Here is a 21,262-nt window from a genome sequence, read left to right as displayed (position 1 = left end):
CTCCAGTGGTAACTTTGGCAATTACAGGCTGGTAAGCCTGACTTCAGTACCAGGCAAATTGCTGGAAACTATAGTAAAGAACAGAATTGACAGACATACAGATGAATATAATTTGTTGTGGAAGAGTCAACATGGTTTTTTAACAAGTAAACTTTGTCTCACCAGTCTACTACAATTCTTTGAGGTGGTCAAAATGGACACATGGGATCCAGTGGATTAGAGTGTACTTAGATTTTCAGAAAATGTCCTTCACAAAAGGCTCTTAAGCTGCCATTGGGTTAAGAGGGAAAGTCCTCTCATGGATTTGTAATTGGTTAAAAGATAGGAAACCAGTCCAGGTATCTATATTGGGACCAGTTTTATTCAACATATTCATAAATGGTCTGGAAAAAGGGGTAAACAGTGAGGTGAATTTGCAGAAGAAACAATACAACTCAAGATAGTTAAGTCCCAAACAGACTGAGAAGAACTACAAAAGAATCACACAAAACTAGGTGACTGGGTGGCAAAATGATAGATAATACTTTGGAAAACAAAATCCCAACTAAACATATAAAATAATGGATGATAAATTAGTTGTTAACAAGAAAGATCTTGAAGCCACTATGGACAGTTCTCTGAAAACATCCACTTAAGGTACATCTAGACTACAAACTTCTTTCGAAAGAAGCTTTTTCGAAAGAGATTTTTCAAAAGAGAGCGCCCAGACTACAAAAACGGATTGAAAAAGTGATCTGTTTTTTTGAAAGAAAGCGTCCAGACTGGTAGTATGCTCTCTTGCAAAAAGGGCACCCAGAACCACTTCTGGCAGGCCTTTTTTGAAAAAAAAAAAAAAAAAAAAAAAACCCTGTCTCCCCCACGTCCACATACACCTTTTTTAAAAAGAGCTTAAAAAAAAAAAAAAGAATGCGACTGTAGTCTGGACGCAGGTGAAGTTTTTTAGAAAAAAGGGCAGTTTTTTCAAAAAAAACTCTGTAGTCATGTGTAGTGACAGTCAAAAAAGCAAAGCAAATAGAATGTTTGGAATCATTAAGAAAGGGATAGATACTAAAAGTCAGAAAATATCACATTGCCTCTATATACATTGCTGGTATGCCCACATCTTGAATACTGCATGCAGATGTGGTCACCCCATGTGAAAAAAGATATATTGCAATGGGAAAAAGTTTAAGTAAACCTGTGGAACTGCTTTCTAGAGGATGTTATGAAGGTCAAGACTATAACAAGATTCAAAAAAGAACTAGATAAGTTCATGGAGTATAGGTCCATCAATGACTATTAGCCAGGATGGGCTGTGATGGTACCCTAGCTTCTGTTTGCCAGAAACTGAGAGTGGGTGATAGGAGAGGGATCACTTGATGATTTCCTATTCTGTTCATTCCCTCTGGGGCACCTGGTATTGGCTACTATTGGAAAACAGGATACTGGCTAGACGGACCTTTGGTCTGATCCAGTATGGCCGTTCTTATGTTCATGCTTTACAAATATATATGGAGGTCATAGTTTTACAAGAGAACATGTAAAATAAAGGCCAGATTGTTCTTATTCAAATATGAATGGAAGATAGAAGTGCCACCATTGCTGCATCATTGAAGCCCACTCACAGGGGCATTCTGTGGCTTGAGTATCAGAAGATTTCAGAGAATGCCTGTACCACAATGAAAAACATGTAAGTGGCTACAAGTCACAGAACTCACCTAAGGGGCTATGCAGGCTAGATGTTGGGGGGAGGGGGCTTTCTCCCACACAGTAGGAACCACTATACCCCAATTAAACAGCTCCTTGGCCCAAGTCCTGTGAGTCTGCATCAGCTGATGTAGGCCAGGTGTGGCTATCTAGCAACAGTGTAGATATACCCTCAGAGGCCAGAAGCAGGAGGAGCTAATTGCCAAGGCATTCTGCTTTCATTGTCCCCTTCACCGTTTATCATCACTTATACCAGCAACCAATGAGTGTAAGACACTACCAAGCATAATGACAGTGTTTACAGCTGCCTTGCATCACCAAGATGAACACTCAAAACTGAGTATACCCTACGAGAGCCAATGCTACTTGAAGCACTTTTACCTATATGAGAAAAATGAGTTTTTAACTGGTATGGTGTGTCAGATGGTGGTGGCAGAGGAGCAGGATGGAGAGTCTAACCAGCTATGTAGCCAGAAGATTCCCTTCTTTGTACAGGTTGAACCTCTGTAGTCTGGCACCCTTGGGACCTAACAGGTGTCAAATCAGAGTATTTGCTGAACCATGGGAAGTCAATATTGTCTAGCAGCATTACCAACACTTCCATTGCCTCTGTGCTCCTAGAAGATGTTTAGGGGTAAATTAGAGCTAAATAACAGCACAGAACTCTGAGAGCCAGGATTGGCTGAAACAAACTTTATGAGACTACCAGAAACACTCATGATAAGTGGACATCCAGCTAACTAAAATTATGCAGGACCACAGATGTTGCCAGACCAGAGAGTACCAGACTAGAGAGTTTCTGCCTGTACATCTCAGGGAGTTGCATTATTGGGAAGCTGAAACCACTGCCTCTTCCCCAGAATCCCAACCTTCCCTCAACATTTACATAAAAATGCTGCAAACCTTAAATAGTTGCTTAGCTCTTCTCCCCACAACTTTCCTCCCAGGTAAATCCCTACAGGATTGGAATGGAAGAATGAGACGTCGCACCACAATTAAATGCAAATGGATTATTATTATAATTAGGTCTTTTAAAGAACAATTTATGGTACCAAAGCAATTTAACTAGAATTCTGATCTGATTTAATGATGCTGTGTTCCAATTTGCTATCTCAGTGCACTAATTATTGATAAGCGATTTAAAAAATCTAATGGAAATAAAATACAGTAGTTAAGATTAGCTACTCTGCCGCTGGGGAACATTTACAGAGGGTAGCCAGGGAAGTAAAATAAAAGCTCTCTATGGGAGGGTTTCTAATTTATTTGACCAGGTTCTAGGGTTCTTAGCCAACCATAAAGACAAATACATCCCAAAAGCTCAATTTCTGGCTACATTCCTTTTGTGAAACTTATATCCTTAAAATGAACAAGAAATCTGAGCATGTTTTCCTTTGACTTCTAAGCAACAAAAAGTCTCATGAACAGTTAAGTTATCCAATTTGTTTCTTACAGTCCTGATCTTAACTAGGCTCTGCAGCATTCATTAGCTTCAGATAGGGAGGCCCTTCTGGCTGAAACTTTTAAACAAATTGATGGATTATAACTCAACAACCTCATGCTACTATGGAGCACCTGATTAGACATGGAGGAATGGGTTAATCAAGGCTCTGAGATCCCTCCTAGAAGACATATACACACTGTCAGAACCACCTGAGAACACAGTGCTGAGGAAAATATTGGTGTGGTGCTACATTGTAGGTTGGTAACATAGTTCACTGGGTAAGGCACTTGAGTGGGAGCCAGTCCTACATGTTATTGCTGGCTCTGCCACTAATATGATATGTGATCTTGGCCAAGACACTTATTTTCTGTCTCCCCAACATGTAACATGGGGATAATTTGTAAAGCTCATGAGAGCTGTTACTGCTGATAAATTAAGTGAATGCCTGTGTGATATCTCACTGATACTTCAGAAAGGATGATGTAAAAGAAAATGAGCCATGGAGTTACCAAAACAGATTTCTGTGGTAATGTGCCAGTTTCTAATAGTTATCTTGTCCACAAACTATTTATCTTAATCCTATCATTAAAACTCTTCAGAGTTTCTCTGTGCCATACCAGCAAGACTGAGCAAGACTCCATTTTGGCTAGTAACCCCTGCCTTCTATTCATCCCTCTTGGGTACTTATATGGCCTCTATCAACAAAGCATATCAAGCCTTTTAAAATTCTTTTCATAACACCCTGGGGAGGTAGAAAGGTGCTATTCTTTTCATTTTAATGAGGAGCTGACACACAAAGACAAGTGACTTGCCCACAGACACATGCACACTCTGTGGTGGATCAGGAAATTATATCTTGGTCCTCCAATCCTGAACTAGCACTATAATCACTGGCCCATCATTCCTCTCTTGTCATGGACGACTTTCTGCATCAGGAACAAAATTAATGGGGAAAACTCTGTAGTCTTTTGTCTATAGGCTAGATACTGGAGAGTGGAAGCTCCAAATTTTACCCCAGAAAAGGCAGGTGACAGAAATGGGGCCACATATTCTCTTTACTGGCTAATGCTGGCACTGGTCTACATCTGAAAGTCCATACCCATTTTTGCTCAGCTGATTTAAAAGAGTTTAATGGGAGTAAGGAAATAATATGGGGTTGCCAGGCATCTGATTTTCAATTGGAATATCCAATCAAAAATGGATTCTGGTGGGTCTGGACAGCACTGTTGACTAGGCCACTAGAAGTCCAGGTAGTGACTCAGTGGCGCTACAGCAAGATTCCTTCCCAACTTCACACAGCTCCTGGAGACAGCCATCATGTCTGGCCCCTGGACACACTTGTGGCAATGGAGGATCTGGACACTGCCCCCACTTCATGCACCAGTGCTGCAGCTCCCATTGACTGGGAACCAATGGGAACTGTGAGGGTGGTGCCTGGGGTGCGGGCAGCGCTCCCTGTCTCCTCTGTCTAGATGTCAGACATACTGTCTGCTTCCAGGAGCTGCCTGAGGTAAGTGCGCTTGGAACACCACATTATGAACCTCCTCCCACATCTCTACCCCTGCTTCTGCCTGGTGACAGCAAGTAGGGTATACAAGAGTGAACAATAGAGGGAGGGGGCATGAAATGAGTGGAGGGTGGGGCCTGAAGGAAGGGGTGAGACAGGACAGGGCAAAGGTGTTTGGTTTTGTGCGTTTTGAAAGCTGTCAATCCTAAATGAATACAGGCTTCAGGTTTGAAGCCACTTTGCTTTGGGGATTCTCTACTAGTGGAATTTGAGTATTAACTGCTTGCCTTAAAAGCCAAAGCTCTCTCTAGTGTCTGAGATTTAAGCAGATATAACATGACCCTATGGTAAGGCAGCCAGATTGATCATAAAAGGAGTGTAACTTTTATTTCCTCTTAAAAATTTGGGTTTGGTTGATAGGTTGGACATAATTGCAAAGTTAGGATAGTCCTTTTGTAAGACCAGGGAAAAGAAATAGAATATAATTAATACATTAGCTATTATATTTGGAGGATTAATTTGCACACTCATGTTACAAGACATAGGAGACACCGTCTTTCAATACTATCTAATTTAATATATGGGGAAAAAAGAAAAAACTTTAGCGCGTTAGGATCTGAGAGGATCGTACTGTTTTAAAATCCATGTATTTTGAGTAATTTAGGATTCTTAGTGTCTTGCACACACTGCTGAGATTAGTTAAAATGAAAATATTCTTTAATTAAAAAACCTTACTCAGTCTGCTGCCATTAGTTGATTCCCCTTCATTAAATGCACAGCTGAATCAGCTTTCAAAATTATGAATGTTTGTCTAGCTTCTTCCGCTTGCCCTCCCTGCAAAAACCCTCTTATCTAAGAGCATAGAACTGTGTAGCGTAACATTGTACTTCCTTCACCTTGCCATGGTCAGCACTTTCCTTCTCTGGCTTGGAATAAATCAACTACATTCCAGAGAGTAAATGTTTTCCTACATGGGATTTATTTCTGAATATTTTTGAGACAGGCCTCAGGACATGCCCAAGGAGTATTCCTTCATCAAATAAAATAAACATTCGCAACAAGAAGGGGAATACTTGTATCTACATCTACTCTGGAGGTGGGGTGGGCTGGGCGGGAGTAGGGATGTAAGCGACTTTTTGACTAGTCAACTATCTGATAAGCTAAAGCTTTTCTGATAGTCGACTATTCCCTTGACTAGTTGCTGCTTCTATCAGAGGCGGGGGGTGGGAGGTGGGAAGAGAGCAGGAGCCGGTGCTGGGGGGAGCCAGCTTAAAAGCTGATTCCCCGCAGTGCTGTCTGTGCAGGGAGCAGGTGAGGCAGAAGGTAGCGGGGACTGGGCATGAGCCAGGAAACAGCTGTGGGGGTAGGGAGTGGGGAGGAGCAGAAGCCAGCATGTGGCTCAGCTGGGCTGTGGGGTGGGGGGTGCCAGGAGCCAGCACATGGCTCAGCCGGGCTGGAGGGGGAGTCAGGAAACCTGCGGGGAGGGAAGTTGGGTGGGGTGATGGCAGCAGGGGGCCTGAAATGACTTCCCCAGTCCAGAAAAATCCCTCATCCAGGACAAGTCAAGTTCCGAGGGAGCCAGACCAGGGAGGTCCAAACTGTACTGAAATAAAAGTAACTGTACTAAAGCTAAAAATTCTCTGGTTTAAGAGCAGGGGTTGATGGCCTTTACATTCTGGAATTCACTTTCCACATTAGTTCATCAGAGATCTCATGGGTTGACTTTCAGGGACTAGGGCTGTGTCCAGACTCCATGCCTCCGTCGACGGAGGCATGTAGATTAGCCAGCTCGGAAGAGGGAAATGAAGCCGCGATTAAAATAATCGCGGCTTCATTTAAATTTAAATGGCTGCCCCGATCTGCCGATCAGCTGTTTGTCGGCAGATCGGGAGAGTCTGGACGCGATGCCCCGACAAAGAAGCCTTTCTTCATCGACACAGGTAAGCCTCGTGAAACCAGGTTTACCTGTGTCGATGAAGAAAGGCTTCTTTGTCGGGGCATCGCGTCCAGACTCCCCCGATCTGCCGACAAACAGCTGATCGGCAGATCGGGGCAGCCATTTAAATTTAAATGAAGCCGCGATTATTTTAATCGCGGCTTCATTTCCCTCTTCCGATGTGGCTAATCTACATGCCTCCGTCGAAGGAGGCATGGAGTCTGGACACAGCCTAAGATAGTATTTTTGTTGGGTTTTGGAGAAAGGCTGGGTTGCAGGATGTGCTGGTAACAAGCAGGGTAACATTTCTGGAGTAGCATTTGCTACGGTGGAGGATAGTCTTATATTTTAGATTTCTCTCCTTTGGCTGCATGAAAGAACACTCAGAGCTATAGAAAGAATCTCTTTTAATATGAAGAAATATAGATTTTGTGACGTTCTTCCAGATCTTGCCTCATGAAAGGCTCTTTGTACATGTAAAAATGCATTATGATTTAGAGATAAACTCTTTCTGTACTTCTTTACATTTTCTCAAAAGCATTTCAAAGTTTAAACTTAGGAAATCTGTAGTAACTATTTTTAATGAAGCAAACTGATTTCTTTTTAAATTAGATACTGGCAGTCATTTCCTTTGCTAATTATTAATATGAATGCCAATGAAATATCTATAATGTTTCTAGATGTTGATTATTTTTCAAAATCCTGTCAAAAAGCATCTACAATAATAAATAAAATCTACGGTGAGAATGAAAGCTGAAAAATAATATACTTGGAAAACAGCTGCAGAAAATAATGACGAGCACATTCTTCAACATTTTGCCTAATATATATATTTGGTACAGCGTGAACATCATTGCTTCATAATAACCTCATAATTTTAATGATGTCAGCTTCTAAGATAGTTTTGTAAGTGCATATCAAGAACAGCACATTAGATCCTACAGCTGCACACACAAAGGTAATTGTGTGGAGGATTTCTGTCTTTGAAATTGGGCTTCATTCTATTTCAGAACAAACCCTGCCAAGTTTCAGAGTTTTCCACAAAATGGAATGGAGCCCCAACTCAGAGAGACAATCTGCCTTGGAAGTCTAGGAGTACCCCAATTCACAGTCTGGCAAGTGACTGACAATGAGCCAGTGAGGTGAGCTGTTGGGAAACCTGGTGGAGGCGTGCCTGACAGAGACTTTTAAAACCTTCATTTCCCAGGGAACTTTGTCAAGATCAAACTGTCTGTGAAACAGTTTAGTTCTGACAGATTGTTAACATCTGATGAAAAAAACGGTTTCATCTGAATTTTTCTGAGCAGTTCTAGCAGGTACATTGCAGTGTTATTTGATCTTGATGGAAGAGAGAGTGAGTTTGGGACCAGGGTGGGAGGAAATGGGAACTCTTGAGTTTCCAAAGTAGTGAACAGAAAGCAGATGGTTGAGATAAAATATAGGGGAATTATCAAAATGAAAGGGCAAAAATTCATAAAAGCATCTTAAGTAATGGCTCGGTTATGCTTGTCAGGTAAAACCTTCTTCTCTTCAGGCTCCTCATAGTTTCCTGTGTTACTGCTTTCTCCTTCCTTGTCTTCCTCTCAGAAACCTCAGCCCTGCCCCAGTCCATTGACCACATTACTCCATCTTTGAATTCCTCTGTTGGCACCTTCTTCTCCATTGTCTCATCATAGTCAGGCTTCTAGCACTCTGTTCCTTGCTGCTTATCTGCCCCCATATCTCACCTTACCACCCCTCTACATCACTGATGTTGCCAGCTCTGTCCCTGTGCTGATACACTTTTCCACAAATACCTTCACAATTTCTTTCTCCCTGCCTCATACACATGGAATGCCCATTCCACAGTAGTCCACAAAGTCACTTAGCCAGTTCTCCTCCAAATCTTACTTCAAGAACTACTTTTATCACAATGGCAACTAATAAGGGGTAGGTGGAGGGCCAGTATGGCTTACTGATATTTATACACTTAAGATACATTTTAAATAATTATCCTGAAGTTGTTGGTCCCTTGCTGGTTTTGAGGGGTCTGTTACTGGATGCTTTGCTTAAAGTGAGTATATTTCTACAAGCTATGGAGAGTGCCAGAGCTCTCTGCTCACGTTGGCAGACGGCCCTGTCTGAACTTGGGGGCAGCCTTTGCTTCCTTTCACCTCATTGATTAAAATCAAACTCAAAAGCAAACAATTTCCTATGCTTTCTACATCCCTTCCTTATTATTCACAGGGTGACCTTTAGGGGGAAAAGGTTAGTGCTGAGACACTTCACCAGTGAACTGTTTTCTACTTCAGTTTGTTAAATGCAAATAACCATAAATAATTATAAATTCATTACCAAGCATGCTGTATACTTCCCCAAGCAAAAAATTATAACAAAGTATTTTTGCATGTGATTGAGCAAAATGAACAGCTTCCATAAGGCAAGGCATTTGCGTTTCAATTTATCTTTTCCCTCATAATAGCACCATTTGAAATACATTTGGCTAAATATGGGAACTGCTCTTGTAGAAGAAATCAATTATATTCTTAAGTTTAAATCTTCTTTTTTCCAGTTATGCTCTAATGTATCACTGTACCTAAGAAATGTACCCCAGGGAAAATGCTACTATTCTTCACTAAAATCCATGAATAACATTATGTAAAAATTAATTTATGATAAATGATTTAAAATCTTAACCTAGGATGGCTTCCTATTCAAATGTCATCAGAAAATGACACCTCACCCGCAGAAAAGAGTCAAGGGATCCATTCTCCATATATTCAACCACAATCATTACTGGTCTGCCTGCAAAGACATCAAAGGAACACATTAGGATTATAGCTATATTAAGGGTTTGTTATATTTCCAGCTGTTGCAAACAGATTATTTTCATTACCTAAAAATGTAGCTCATTTTCAAAACCTTCCTCTACAGCACAAATGCCTGCATTGTTTTATTATTCCTAAGCAATGTTTTCAATCAATATTTTCTTTATTTGAGGCATCGAAGTAGTTGACTGCATATAGTTCATTTTGGCTGTATTTTCTTTTCTTTAAAATAATCCATCTAAAGTCCTCAAGTCCAAAGAGTTACCATTCTTGTACCCGTCAGTGGGGGCAGTAGCGTCTTTGACATAAACGTGTATTTATTACAGCTATATTTCATAAAACATATTTTTAAAAACAAAGAAAAAAAAAGGAAATTCATAAACCAATGGAATCCAAACTCTGCTCTGTCAAGCCAAAGACTTTCTATGACTTTATTTACTGTGAAGGCAAAGAAATCTCTCCTCTATGGTGTGTATATGTGTGCCGATAGGGGACGGGAGGAAAGAGGACAACTGCTTCAAAGTGGGCTGGGTCTCCCAGTTGCCAATGCCACAACTGTCAGTGCTTAATTTTAAGTGTGAGTGACCCATTTAAATCAATGGAACCATTCATGTATTTTTATAGTAAAGCATTTGCTTAAATGTTTTACCAGTTTGGGGGGGTCTATATGGGTCTCTTATGTACCATGTTCTACTTGACTAATGCACATTTTCTAATTGGTTCTCTATTGTGTTTAGAAAAGAACCGCTTAGAAACCAATTAACATTATATAGTTTTTAACAACATGTCCAATTTGCCAAGTTTTACATTCTAACTGCTGTATGTCTAAATGGCATCTTATTGCTGGTATCCAAGCATAAGCTGTCACTCTAAGAACTGCTAGCAGAAACAGCCCAATTTACCTGCTAATCAGGGCCCACAGTGAAATGTTTTAGAATGGATAGTACTACTCAGGGCCAACTAATAAAAAGCAAGATGAAGGTAATGAATGAGCATGCACGCAGGATTGCTGTTCTATCCATTTTTTCCTCCTGCCCAATCTCTGTTTTTCGTCAATGCCTGTATCTGGAAGGGTCTATGTAAAACAGGACTTTTAACAACAGGTGCAGTCATGACTCCTCCCATTTCTTGCTAAATAGTCCTAATAGCTTCAATTCCTTCACAAGTCCTTTTGTAGAAGCTTTCCCCAATTAATTGGTTTTGGTTGGCTGTCCCTGGAGTCATTCCTATTTCTGGAGATGGAGACAGAATTTCTTGTGGTCGCAAGTAGAAAAGGCTGACAACAGACTTTGCTGGGCCCTGGCCAAGGTGGTGGCGGGGGCTCAGCTCCAGGCCCCTTGGAAGGGGCGGGGCATTGGGCAAAAGTGGTGGGGCTGGATGGTTAGTCTCCCCAACCCAGCCCTCAGCTCAGACTGTGCCACACTCTGCTGGCAATTTAGAGGGCCCATGGTTCCGACTTCTGCTGCTTCCTTGGTAGTGGTTTGGTGCCCGAGGCCCTTTTAAATCACCAGGCCCTGGGACAGCTGCTCCCTTCACCCTTTCTCCCCCTCATTGGTGACCCTGCATCTAGATGAGAGCTTAACGGCTGTTAGGAGAGAGTAAAGACTAGGCTGAAATGACCAGTTGTGGGAGTGTCCATTCAAATAAACCCGACCACAGTGGCTGAGAACTTATTTTGATAACCAGCATCCCCTGCATTGTGCTTGGGTTTAGCTGATAGACAAACACTGCATTGATGTTGATCTCCAACAAACACTGGGCCAATAGTGATGTCACATGGAACAAAGACAAGGCAGACTGTGTATCATCTGCATATTGCTGGCACTTGAGTCTATGTTGTGTTACTGGTTCTTTTAGATGTTACACATAGATGTTGAATAGCAGCAGAGAGAGCGAGAAAAAGAGGGGAAGAATAGATCCTTGTGGGATTCCAGAAATGAGATTTCTAAGTGTGGATTTGCAGTTTCCCATTACAATTCTATGGCTCACACCATTTATCCATCTAAAGGAGGGTTACAGATTTTCAGGGGAAGACATATCTTATGATGAACTGTGTCAAATGCTGCAGAGGTCCAGAAGAATTTGAATAGGCAACTGCCCTCTATCAATCAATAGCAGCAGATCACTCCACATAGCTGCTACTATGGTTTTCCATCCTGGTTTGAATCCAGATTTTGCTGGGTCTAGGACAGTGGTTCCCAACCACTGGTCTGTGGTGGCTCAGCACTGGCTCAAGCTTTGGCAGGAGGAGGGGGAACAGGAGGCGCTTTCCTCCCTTCTTTGCATTTGGGGAGGGAGAGGGCATGAAGGAGGAGGGAGGAGGTGTGCTCCCAATGGCTGCTACTCCTGCTAGGGCTGAAGCGGCAGAAGGAAGAGATGGAGGAGGAGGTGCCTCCCTCCCTCTGTAATGGCAGCCCGGCCGGGGCTCTGTGCTCTCCCCTTCTACCAATGGGGGCACAAGACATGCTTGGGGAGGGAAGGGGCCTGAAGGAAGAGGGAGCATGCGAGTCGCCAACAACCGCTCCCCCTTTCACTGCAGCAGTAACAGCAAAGGTCCCTAGGGAGCAACCTCACACTGGGGAGTGTTGGAGTCGGGGGGGAAGGGGCATTGGGTGAGGGTCATGGGGCAAGAGGCTGTTAGCATGGGCTATAGGGGTCTGACGTTAAAGGGTCAAAGGGCACATGGGTGGGGGTCAAAAAGTGTTAGGAACTGGGGAGCAAGGGGCTGGATTGGGGCTAGGCGGCCAGATAACACTGTATTTGCATATTTGCATATTCACTATTTGCATAATGTGCAACTATGCAAATGAAATGTTACCAGTCTGCCAAAGAAAGGTTTGTGAATAAGTTTGCTGGTCCCCGGCATAAAAAAGGTTGGGAACTACTGTTCTAGGATGTTGGCTTCAGTTATATACACTTGTATGCAGTCTTTGTCTCACTTCTATATAAGCCTGTTCAGGAACAGAAGATTGATTCTGGATGGTAATTAGCTAGATGCAAAGTGTAAAGTCCAGGCTTCTTCAGTGTTGATTGTACTACCATATGTTTGAAGGAGGAAGGGACGTTTCCTTCCCTGACTGAGGCATTAACTTAGGTGTGTGCTCCAGCCCACAAGAGAGGAAGAAGAGGGGGGTGAAGCATCAGTGCAGGCTCCCCAAAGCTGGTGTGGGGGAGGGGAGAGCCCTGAGCCTTAGGGGCCAGATCCAGGCAAGCTGGGGACCGCATATGGGCCCTGGGTCTTAGGTTCCCCACTCCTGCATTAACTATTTGAGTAGTTTTTGGCCTATAACATGGCATTGCTTCACTGTGCTCCTTGCTGGAGCCATTGTGAGGCATCACAGGCCTAAACTCAGGTTCAAAGATCCCTAGGCAGCACTCAGGCAGGGCCATCCTTAGGATTCATGGGGCCCTATTCAGTACTATTAAACTGGTGCTCCTATGCCCAACGGCAGCCGGGGTGGGGTGGGGGGGCATTTTTTAGAGATGTATTTTATAATCTTCCTTGAGATACTAATAAAATAATTTTAAAGCAAATTTTAAACTAAGGTCTTGTGGATTATCACAGTAAATTCAGAAACTGACAGTATATACTTGGGGTTGGCATATGCCTGTTAAATGGCTTAATTACCACTTGAATGGTTCTTTCACAGGCTCAATATTCTGCTAATAGCTCTGACAGGCTCTTTCACTTTTATGTTAACTAGAGCCTCTTTGGAGGAAGCAGAGCCACAGAACAGGGTTAGGAAGAAGCAGGTGGGTAGACATTAAGACCCAGTGGTGCCCTAACTTTTTGAGTGCCGTATACAACTGTGTATTCTGCTTAGACATAATGTTTGCCCTGCACTCAGGCCATAGCTGCTACCCAATAGTTAAACCTCCATTCCTTTATGCAGAGAATTTGCAATATTTGGGTCATGTTCTGAATCTAAACAAATCCAAAGTCTGAATATTGAAATCCTCCATCCAGTTTTGCTCTTCTCACAAGGAGGGTTCTGAGACATTTAAAGGGGTTGTAACACAGGAAAAGGAAGGACAATTTGACAGTTATAAACACTACAGAAATTCTCTGGCCTATCAACAGAGACAGAGCAAAGAGTAAGTAAATGTCTACATACAAAAAGCCAACTTTGTTGGTAGATAAGCATACTTTCTCAGAGCAAAAGCATATAAGAGCTGTTGTGTACCAATTTGGAGCAGAGTGAGGGCTGAACTACCTAGGAAACCAGACACTGAAGCAATGAAAAGTAAACTATTTGCCTGAGTGTTGGATCTAAACAGCAATGCCAACATGTATCTTTTGCAACTCAAAACCAAGCCAGCACTTGTACAAGCAGATTTCATTCTCTTATGTAATCTGACAAACTAAAAGAAAACTGTACCCTTTTTACTTAGTCCAACAGTCCAAACAATGATAAGCACTGTTCAGTTTGAATTTACTATGAAATATATTTGAATAAATTGAATGTCTTTGAGTTAAGAGGTACTCATCATATGAACTTTCATACTGCTAGATGTTTTACTTTACAGAACCAGATATTATATGCAGCAAAATTATATTAATCATTGATGAAAACACAGTATTTCTCATTGTTATCCATTCATTCAAGGGTACAAATTCCAACACAGGGCATTGCCAAGCTGCATGATAAGTCAGCATTCAGGCCTTTAATTTAGATGATATACTATATACAAATAAAAAATTAAAAACACATATGAGAGTTCTTTTTGCTCCATACACCTGAGAAGGCTTAAGAACATATTATTTTACATGTAATTAGCATTCATATAGGTCAAGAAATACCTGTTTCAATGCAAAGTACAGGAAGGACATGATTTGTTAAAAGCACCCATATATGCATTTATGGCATCACACAAACAGAAGAGATGCACCTTTGAAGATCTGCAGCTTGTGTACCCCAAGAATTCTCTCATAGTTCACAAGATGTAAAATCCTATTTAATCAGTTAACTATTACATTTAACCGGTAACTGCTTAAATGAGGGAGTAGGGGGTCGCTTGAGCCCGTCTGGGCTGGAGTGGCCCCCTGTTCCAGCAGGGTTGGAGCTCCCCTGTTTGCGGTGCATAGGGCCAGGCCCGCCATGTGTGGGGACTGCTCTGGCCAGGTTAGAACACCTTCCACACACAACGGGCCCTGCCTGCCGGTTAACCGTAACCAGTAAGCATTACCCATTAAGGGTGATGCTTACAGGTTTACCAGTTAACCATTCACATTCCTACTGAGGATACTGGTAACTTCTCATAAACTCAGATTTGTACTCTTCACCCCATGCTTGCAGCAAGAGTCTGCCTGTACCTGAGGCTTTATTTATGTTTGACTGTCATGGTCTAATAAAAATGGAACAGATGGGTTTCTAAATTGGCTACCTATAACCTCCAGCAGAATAAGGATTCTGTGAAAAATGTTTAGAGTCTTAAATAGAGATATTGTAAAATTTACTAGAAAGGCCATATTTGGAAACTCTCTAACCCAAACCTATTTGAACTTTCATTTAAGATTGATATCAGAACCTAATAAGTGTACCTTTGATTTCTGGATCATAGCCAATATCAGAACGGGGCTAGTTTATTGATGTTATGCAGCCAACATCTTGTGAAAACAGCAGTTTTCATAGGAATTCAGTCCCAGATAATGTTGCCATCGTTTGAACAGATTGCCAAATTTTGGAACCGTTGAATATGATCCCAAGCCCTAGCTCTGACTTGACCTCAAGATCAAACCCTAATCTGGATCTCAAATCCATCTCACTGCCATTTCAAATAATCTTTTCTTAGTGATTCTTGTAAGGACAGAATATAATTTCTTATTGTACTATAGTGCCTGACAAAACAAGTACACATTTAAAATACTGGCTCCAATATTCAAAACTATACCACAGACTTGATTTTAACAAGTAATACTATGCAATATTTGAAGTAGTTTAATGTGTGTCTTTCACTACAACATAGATCAGAAATGTTCGGATCATTGTAACTTTTAAAGCTATGGAAAGAAGGACAATGTAAAGTTGTCATGAAATATCAGATTCTAATAATGGTCTATTATAATCAGAAACCATCCTTATGTCAGTCAGTAGCAACCTTTCCACATTAGAGTTTCCACTTTACATAAAGTTATTTAAAAATCTTAACTTCTATTAGTATTGATACTTGGATAGCATTTTTCATACTATGAAGTCAAAGCACTTTACAAATGATCAACTAAATCTGAAACCAATCTGTGAGGCAGGGATTATTTCAGTTTGAGAGATATGGAAATAAGTACAAAGGGGTTAAGTTATTCCTTTAACTCATACAGTGTCAGTAACTGATCCAAGGCCTGAATCCTCAACACCTGACTCCAGTTCTGTGCACTAATTATTAAACCAGGAGTTCTCAGTTTGAAACTCACAACTTCTGGAGAGGGAGGTGGGAGTTGTGGTCAGTTATCAGGGACTAGAACCACCCTGCCTTTTTTAGAATGCCAAACAGAATGGGGTTTCTGACTAAACATGGGGGCTGCATCTACATTGGCAAGATTTTGCAAAATATTTTTAATGCAAGAGTTTTGGCGTTAAAGTATTTGCGCAAGAGAGCATCTACACTGGCATGTGCTTTTGCGCAAAAGCATCCGTGCCAGTGTAGACGCTCTCTTGTGCAAGAAAGCTCTGATGGCCATTTTAGCCATCGGGCTTTCTTGCACAAGAAATTCATGTTGCCTGTCTACACTGGCCTCTTGCGCAAGAACAGTTGCACAAGAGGGCTTATTCCTGAGCAGGAGCATCATAGTTCTTGCGCAAGAAGCACTGATTTCACACATTAGAACGTCAGTGTTCTTGTGCAAGAACTCCCCGCCAGTGTAGATAGGCAGCATGTTTTTGTGCAAAAGCGGGCGCTTTTGTGCAAAATCATGCCAATGTAGACACAGCCAGGGAGATCTTCTGTATAGGGAAAGGTTGAGAACCCATATAGTAGATATTTCTCTCTTTATGGGTGAGACAGCATACATTACTATTTATATTACAGTAGCACGTTGAGGCATCATTGTGCTGAATGATTTACACATGGAGGAAGACACTGCTTCCTGCCCTATAGACTTTACAGTTCAAACAAAGAAACTAGTACTTATTTAGCTGCACAAAGGTACACAGTTTTTATTCTTTGTCTCTTCAGATTAGCAGTTCTTCAGGCAGGGATTGTTCCCTCCTCTAGTTGTAGAGTCTATGGCTACGTTTAGACTGCAAGCCTCTTTCGAAAGAGGCTTTTTTGAAAGTATCTTTCGAAAAAATCTCTTTCGAAAAAGAGCGTCTAGACAATAAGAAGGTTTTTCAAAAAAGCAGCTCGCTTTTTCAAAAGAGATTCTAGACGCTCTCTTTCGAAAAAGCCCTGTTTTCATGCAATAGTGCCTTTTTTCAACAGATGACTTTCAAAAAAAGGCGTTATTCCTCGTAGAATGAGATTTACCGTCGTCGACAAAACTACCACGTTCTTTTGATTTACTATCAACAGAACGCTACGGTAGTCTAGACGCAGGTACAGTTTTTTCAAAAAAAGGCCACTTTTTTCAAAAAACCCCTGTAGTCTAGACACACGCTAAATTACTAAATTAGGGTCACTTTTTTTTCTTCAGTGATAGCCATATGGATGTACTCCAAACACAGAATAGTTCTGTGGGAGGACATCAGATAAAAATATGATCTCAATTGCAGAAATGACCTGAAGATATTTTCACATAGCTCTGCATATATACGTGCTGTGATGTAGTGTTGGTACCTTGCTGGTTGCTATGCTGGGGCTGTGGGTGACCCCCACTGCCTGCTGTCTGTAGCACGACCCAGCAGGACAGGGGATGAGGCACTAAGCAGGGGTCTCCCAACCTGTCCAACCAGTTACCTCCCAGGGAGAGAAACAAAGGAAGGAGGGGAGGCCAGCCCCTGACTGGGGGCAGGGCTGGAAGAAAGTTTTTTAGTTTCTGTCTGGTATCATGGAGGAAGCAGCCTAGGAAAGGGTCTGGGATTTAGGGGCCCAGTCCCCCCCATCTCAAGGGGAGCTGAGGCATCCTTGGCCTGCCCTGTAACCAGATTACATCTATGCTGTGCTGTATCCTGGAGATAAACTCCCTCTATTCTACTGGCTGGTGGAGTCTGTTCGTGCCACTACGGGGGTGCAGGAGGCGAGGGAACTCTGACGTGCCGCTACACATGCATACATACATACATTTTAAATGACAGTTGAACTGGCAGAGGCTAGACTTTATTATTCTGTTGCTTGCAAGGCCCATACTCCAGGAAGACCACAAGCAATTCCAGAGCTGTCATTGTTGATGGTCCTCTTCTTTCCTGATATTGTATCTCACTTTTTCATCTTTTCAATGTGTGTTTAGCACTTTCAGTCTAGTTGAAAGTCTGAATCGATAGTATTAAAGCTGCTTTAGTGATTGGTTTGTGTGGGGCCTCATAGTGATCCAGTCTGCTCTTCCCATTCAATATGTCACTTAAGTGACTGATGTGGTCACAATATTTAATTGAAAAAGGAAGCTGGATTCTTTAGGCTGCTTCTCAAAACTGAATACTCACCTGGCAATACTATGCTGCCTACATTTGGCTGTTGCTTTACAAGAGTCTCAATGCAGATCAGAGTAGCGCATTTTGCTAAAACATCCTTGATTGTTGTCTTGCCATTATACATTGCATTTTTTTGTATTATGCATTAATTCATCCAGGAATGTATTCTTTGTAAAAACAAGAAAGCAGAAATATTTGCCATACATGGTAGTGTAACTTAATACCAGATACATTAACAATTCATATCAAATGTATTTTTAATTTTCCTTCTAATTTTCTCCATAACATAGGATTTTGATAGTATGCAATTTAATTGAATGATAGAGTGATGAATAAGGATGAGACTATAAAGTGTCATGTCTATGACAAAATATTCAGCTTGTTCTCTCCTGTTGTCATTTTCAATAATGCAACAAAGCCCACTTTAATGAATTTTTATGTAAGATTAATCCTACAAAAAAAGAATACATTTAGTACATGTTAATCTTTGTAGTCTTTATTTATAATGAAATCTTTAACATCTACCATGGAAATACAACTGTAAAAGTAAACCCAGGATATTTATTATTACACCTATATAAATATTGAAGGTTGTAAGATCTGGAGTTTCTAATATATATGAAAATATCGTCAGTTCATCTCTGCAAGTAAGATTTCATACTTTTATTGGGTATCCTCCCACTGAAGGGCCATATTCAATGTTTGGATTACATTTATACATTTCTCAATGAAGCTAGAAACTTGCCCTAATTTAGTAAACACCCGTAGACCTTCTTGTAATTACAATTAGAACTTTTAAAATTTAAAAATACTCACAAGTAAACCACCCACTTTCCTTATGTAAGTGTTCAGGGCCCAAAGCCCATGTTTAGGTACACCTATGCATTTTCTTATGGAACAATAGACTCAGCCAAGTCATACTGTATATCTTTTTTGATGTTTAGCTGCTATTGCTGGTAGTTACAAGAAATAGTGTACATCAGTGGGAGAACAGATGCCAGGGAATAAATGTTTTCCCAAAGTTTAAAAAAGCCATCCAAACAGCTCTCCCCCTGAACTAAAAAAAACCCCAAGGATACAGCAAAACAGAAGCATAACCAGTCAATTTTTACAGTATTAAATAAAAAACTAACAAAACCAATTACTGTACAAATCAAGCAATGAATTTATCACAAATTATCATATTTACACTAATTGTTTTATATTAGATATGATCCCAAACATCCTGAAATAATGGAAGGGCAGGATGCGAGTAGATTGTCCAAATTCCCATATAATTACTGAGCTAGGTTTGCATAAGCACAGACATAGAATCAAAGAATCATTGGAAGAGACCTCAGGAGGTCATTGAGTCCAGCCCCCTGTTAAAAGCAGGATCAATCCCAACTAAATCATCTCAGACAGGGCTTTGTCAAACGGAATTGTAATATTTACAAGGTATTTGAAAAAAATTGCATATTGTTCCATTGTTTTTCTGCAAATTTTCATTCATTGCATCTTGTTCTTTCGGTTAAGTTTTGTTCTTTTCATGTCTCTCTCAAGATTTCTGCTTCCCAACTTATTTTTAAAAGCCTTGTGGCTTCTTTTTTAGTTTACTGTACTGCCCTTTACATCCTTCCTGTATGGTTGCAGTTTGTTTAATGAAATGCCCAGCCCTATTGCTTCTGAAGACTTCAATGGGAAGAGGAGCAGGCAAATCAGTTTCAGCAGCGGCTGAATCTGGACGCCAGTTCCGACTTACATACAGATTCAACTTAAGAACAAACCTACTGTCCCTATCTTGTACGTAACCCAGGGACTGCCTGTAACTGGTTTACTTCTGGCTTAATTGAAGAGATGGATAAAGTGTTTAGCCCAGTTAGGCCTAGCCATAATCTAATATATTTCAACATCATTTACTTATTTAATCTAATGCTGACATTTCACCCCTAAAAGCTGCTATTTAATGTTTTTGATGTTCATACCGCTATACACTCTCCTGTAAAAAGGGTAAGGGACATGATTTCTTCCCCAAATGAAGTCTCATTGCATAAGGGGTCACTTGCTCTATTGACCTCACAGTATGTCACGGAGTGTAAACAAAGTGACATCTGCATATCAAAGGCTCCTATGCACCATCAATATTCAATGCTCCATAATAAACAAGAGCTACTCAGCAAGATATAAGAAGAAACAGAAACATGATACGAATTTACATCGTACCTGTGGCCAGGAAAATTCATTAAATTAAAGAAAACCACAACCTTTCGCCAAAATTACAGGTTTCAGAAATTTAAGGAAAACCAACAGCAAAAAAATGCAAGTTTAGTATAGCAGGAAAGCATACTTCTGCGTCCTTATAAATATCCCAAGAAGTGCTCAACCTTGTAAACATATTACTTCTATTGTTCTGTGAAAGGTCAGTGAAAGCTTAGGTTATCTGTCACATAATTCCTGGTCATGCCCTGTTTATCTTGAATACACTATATGTCAAAGTATTGTTTATATATTTTTCATTTATCATTTTGACAGCACTTGTGTTGCTTGTTTCCTCCCCCATACACACTGGCCAGAAACAAGATGCAATTATCACTGCCAATAGAGACCAATAATTACTGTGCTAATTATTACTGCTTCACTAATTATAGGTAAATGTTCAAAAGGTTAAGTGAAGTTTGGTTTCCTATCTAAAACTAACAAAAGTTGCTGAACCAGAATATTCCTCTCATTGCCTATGAATTTCTTTTAAATGCTGCACAATTCATTTATCAGTGGAGCTGGGTATGTAAGCACTCTCTCTCCATACAAGATCTGCTTAAACTTCCCTTTGTGCAGAATAGTAATCTTGCTTCCACTATCTCTGAACCCAGGTAATACAAATTATTTCTGCCACAAACATTCTGGCATTTGTCTAAAAATGGTGCTGTATGCCACAGGAAACTGTCCTGCACCTCAATAACCCACTTGGACCTTGGTCCCACCGAGGTCAATGGGAGTATTTAAATTTACTTTGATGGATTTTAGATGACATGCTTACAGCCAATACAGAGATGCAAGTGTCCAGCAGAATTATTGTTCCCTGCCTACACAGTTTAATACCAATTTTGCATTAGTTTTCATTAGATCTATTTGATTGACTTTAGGAAAATGCAATCTCATAGGTTTCCTGAACATAAATAATTTTTTGAGGCCCATGAGAGCAAATGCTGTTTACCTTGACTTAGCCCCTCTGCGTCCATTTTCCTGAGCTGTAAAATGGTTGAATGCTTAACTGACAGAGGTATTAGGAGGATTAATTAGCTAGTGTTTTTACTGCACAGAAAAAAAAAATATAAACCATCATTT

At 40.8% G+C, this 21,262-nt stretch overlaps 1 protein-coding gene across 3 annotated transcripts in view; it reads right to left on the bottom strand.

Annotated features, from left to right (window-relative positions):
- EPHA6 (EPH receptor A6) overlaps positions 1–21,262 on the bottom strand; it is an 842,774-nt gene that overhangs the window by 121,511 nt on the left and 700,001 nt on the right. For all 3 annotated transcript variants that reach the window (XM_075908927.1, XM_075908942.1, XM_075908935.1), the window contains one exon: positions 9,293–9,354. In XM_075908927.1, the coding sequence (XP_075765042.1) occupies positions 9,293–9,354 (62 nt within the window). The remainder of the gene's footprint in view (positions 1–9,292; positions 9,355–21,262) is intronic.

Source organism: Pelodiscus sinensis, chromosome 1, assembly GCF_049634645.1.
Source record: "Pelodiscus sinensis isolate JC-2024 chromosome 1, ASM4963464v1, whole genome shotgun sequence".
In the NCBI taxonomy this organism is placed as follows: domain Eukaryota; kingdom Metazoa; phylum Chordata; order Testudines; family Trionychidae; genus Pelodiscus; species Pelodiscus sinensis.
This window is presented reverse-complemented; position numbering and strand designations above follow the sequence as displayed.